This window comes from Atta colombica, unplaced genomic scaffold (assembly GCF_001594045.1).
Source record: "Atta colombica isolate Treedump-2 unplaced genomic scaffold, Acol1.0 scaffold226, whole genome shotgun sequence".
NCBI classification, from domain to species: domain Eukaryota; kingdom Metazoa; phylum Arthropoda; class Insecta; order Hymenoptera; family Formicidae; genus Atta; species Atta colombica.
Window position 1 is genome coordinate 1091958 of NW_017259323.1, and position 4072 is coordinate 1096029.

Consider the following 4072-nt stretch of genomic DNA (forward strand, 5'->3'; position numbering starts at 1 on the left):
CAATGATAAATAGAACTTTATACAAATAATAGAACATTTTTATATCATGCTTAATGATAGGGAATATGTTTCATTTACATTCTGAAATATGCCACTGCATTACCTGAGCATAGATAAATAAATGATTAAACTACTGCATGCTTCTTGTATGCTTCTCAGAAATACGTTTTGAAAGCATAGAATACTCACTCGGAAATGTCGTCGCTTTCACGCACATAATTGAAGGTGCAACAGTATCCGTCCGGCGTCTTGCGAAACTTAAAAAGCGTCGAACAATTTGTGTATTTTCCATGTAGCTTACATTTCAATAGCATCATCGAACATTGCGGAGTCAGCTGGAAAATGCAAATACGCGACATATATATTGACGTAAATTGCCACAATTTTCTGAGCGATAACAACGAAGATCGATATGCAAAGTATCGTGCAAATAATATTTTAATTGATTTTCTAAGGAAACTTTGTGTTTAAAGTATGTACATCATCAAAAAAATGAAGTGCCTGCCTATAAATGATTTCTGTTTGCTAAAATTATTAGAGAACTGAAAGTTAAGAAGATAAATTTAAGCAGGGAGAATTCATAAAAAAATCGGTATAATAGTAATGGAATTATAAAGAAATTTGCATTTAAAATTAGACGAACTTGAATTTAAACTTCCGTTCTTACACTAAACAATAAAAATTAAACAATTTACCATTACAGTTATCTAATTATTGCATAATTAAAAGGATTTTATACGTATATCAACATATAGATACATATATATATATTAGAAAAGTCTAATAAATTTGTAAGTAAAATTCTAGTGTATCACATATTTGAAACATGGTGTTGATTTAATTTGCATACGTACAGTTTTCATTATTTCAGTGACATCGTAAGTCCCATTATAATAAGTTGTTAAAAGTTTATCTAATTCCACATCATAATTATTATCCGTCAAACTGAGTGTGTCAAAATCATAGATGTAGAAATTGCCCAGTCGCATTATTAAGATGAGAATTTCATCAACTGTCTGGTTCGTGATATTTGCTTTAGAACTGGTTTTAAAAAAAATGTAGTAAATATTTCAATAAAATTATATATAATATATATTTCTTAAGAATATCTTTACAGTAGAGCAAAAAAGATGGGCAACTTTCTTTTGATCACCATATTATTCAACTACATAATAGATTTTATATATTTTTATAATAAGTTATGATATATACATTATATATTGATATTATATTAAAAATATTTTAACAATGTTTATAATGTAAATTTGTTTAACAAATTGGTCTCTGTAATGAGAAAAGTGATATGTTCAAAGTTAATAATTAATTTTTCACTCTGTGTAATAGATAAATGGTTATGGACAATATATCGCACAGATGTAATGCTTTTAAAATTAGCAATAGCTTGACTAATAAATATTAATAATGTATTTTTATATTATAATTACTTTTTCATTGATTTAATTCTCTGTGTAGAAATAAATAAAAAAATTAGTAAAGTACATAATTTTCGAAAAAAAAACAATTTTTATTATATAATAATTTCTTTCATTATTTTTCAATTAAATCTTTTTAGTGTATGTAAATTGTAGATTATGTGTTCATTTTTAATAATAACAAAATTAATAATACATTTAATAATAACAAAAGCATGAATAACTTTATTAGTTAAGTAAAAGTAGATTATATATATATATTAAAAATATTAACATTAATTGCTCAAAACTGATATATATTTCTTTTTTTACAAAAGAAATTAGTAATTCTTCTTATTGTTTATTAACTTATGTTACACGTGTTATTGTGTGTGTAATTAATTTAATTCAAATTAAAAAGATTTTTTTAAGCACTCAGAAAAATATGATATAATATAATATAAAAATTCAAATTACACATTTTTTGTCAATCTCTACTGTACATGATGATCTATTTGTGTCTGCTATATGTAAGTGCATAATTTGAAATTTTTAATGCATTACGCAATTCCATTAATTTGGTCATTAATAAATAATATTATATAATAATCTTCAAGTAATACCTTTAGTAGCATCATATCATCACTTAAATATGTGTTTGCCAATAAAACATATAAATCAAATAATTTTCTAAACACCAATTTAATATATATTTTGTCACAGAGTGTTTATAGAATTACAATTTAACTTGTAAAAATAAATTGAAATTGAATTATACGACAATTTATGTAACACTTTAGATGCAAATCTTTTATTATAAAATGTTTCTATATTATTTCTCTTTCTTTTTTTTTTATATTGAAAATGAATAAAATAAAATTTTGAAGTTTTTTCAAATTTCGATCAATTTGTTTTTTACTTTAATTTCTTCACATTAAATTATTTAATATTATATAAAATAAGGAAGAATTTACAACACGAAATTAGTTTATAATAATGTAGAAATTTATACATAGATATGTAAAGGTATATATAATATAGTATTGTATATATAAATGGTCGACAATGCCAAAGTATTAGGTATTTCTATAAATATACATGCATCTAGTGTTTAATCGAAATCTATAATCGAAAACATAGTTTTATAATATTAGCTTGATAAATAATTATAATCAATGTGCAAGCGGGGTGAAACTTTGTGTTGAAGCTATGAAACTTTGAAGATTCTTGTTCCAAATCAACAATTCCGGAAACGTCTCTTCCATTAACAGAGTCAAAAGTTCGTGAGTGGCTATAAGGTAGTGTCGCACAAAACGGTTCGCGATTTTAGGATATTAACACCCTATTAAATGAGCTGTAACCACTGATTCTACGCTCTCCATCAATGCGCAATGCATCCGTTCTCATTGCGTCCGAAGAGAGTGCGCGATATCGAATTAATGATAATCGGCGTGCCAGTTGACTCGGAACGTCGTAAAAAGCGAAGTAGAATTCAATGCGTTGACCGGTCGATTAAGCTTCACGTATATATCGTATCAATTGCGGCGAGTTAACTCTATTCTCTGGTCAATGGAAATACCACTATGGTTAGTAAACCTATCCTCAATCATAGATTCGTATCTATCAACAATAGATGCGTATCATTTGTCATACCTACGATTTCTATATTTGTTTAGAATGCATTTATCAATTGTCTGTTATCAGGGTTGACAACTTACTTAGTTTCTAAAAATAATTATTATATCGTTACTTTTTATAAAAAATAAAGAATCTTACTTAAAAAATAAAGAATCTTACTTAAGAAGTATGGATTCGTTACTTTTTAATACTTATCAATCTTTATGAAGATAGCAGTACAAACTTTAGACCTCTATTCTGTAACTCTTAACGGCAGTAACGATATCATTATATTGTAATAACAGAAAAAGTAACTGTATTATTTTTTAAGTAACGGTAACTTACTTTTTGACTTGGTAAAGAATAACTGATTATTTTTAGAAAATAACTTTCTCATGTCTAGACAAATTAATAATTATACATAACATAATATTAACACCGATAGCATTGTCAAATATTATATTTGCATTGCCGCTTTATTATCAACATATCGTAGAAGTAGATTATGCGATCAAGCCGAATATTTTTAATTCTCGCTTTTTATTTTCAATTCTCGCTGATCAATGTAGTGATTGTTTCAGCGTGGCCAGAGAAAATTCATAGAATAATACGAGTTAAACAGCCAGCAATATTTTGAACGATCCTGATCGATTATGCAATTGATGCAGTTTGATGTAAAACGATGAAATCACATCCACACGCATCCAAAATGCTGCAGAGGATCCACGTGTGTATCTGCATCTCGCCATCATTCGTGTACATGCAAATGCATTTGTTTAATATACAATACGTGAATGTAATTTATTCAATATACAACTCACATATTGGTCGCCAGTTCCGTTGCGGATTGCCAACTTATCCTGTTAATGGAGCAGATGGCGATTGCTAAAAATTATCGAGGCGTATGCTTTTGAGCAATGAGATAACATAAAAAAAAAGAAAAGAAAAAATAAAAAATCACTAAAAAAGAGAAAATTATTTTAAAGTATAACTCTTTAATAGTAAGAATCTAAAATATTATAAAATATTATAAATCAAAAATA

At 26.5% G+C, this 4072-nt stretch overlaps 1 protein-coding gene across 1 annotated transcript in view; it reads right to left on the reverse strand.

Annotated features, from left to right (window-relative positions):
* Nucleotides 1-4072, reverse strand: part of LOC108688186 (sodium channel protein Nach-like) — a gene marked incomplete at its 5' end in the record, with an annotated part of 15396 nt that overhangs the window by 10849 nt on the left and 475 nt on the right. The window contains 3 exons of the mRNA XM_018194332.1: nt 190-335; nt 855-1041; nt 3851-3914. Of these exons, the coding sequence (XP_018049821.1) occupies nt 190-335; nt 855-1041; nt 3851-3914 (397 nt within the window). The remainder of the gene's footprint in view (nt 1-189; nt 336-854; nt 1042-3850; nt 3915-4072) is intronic.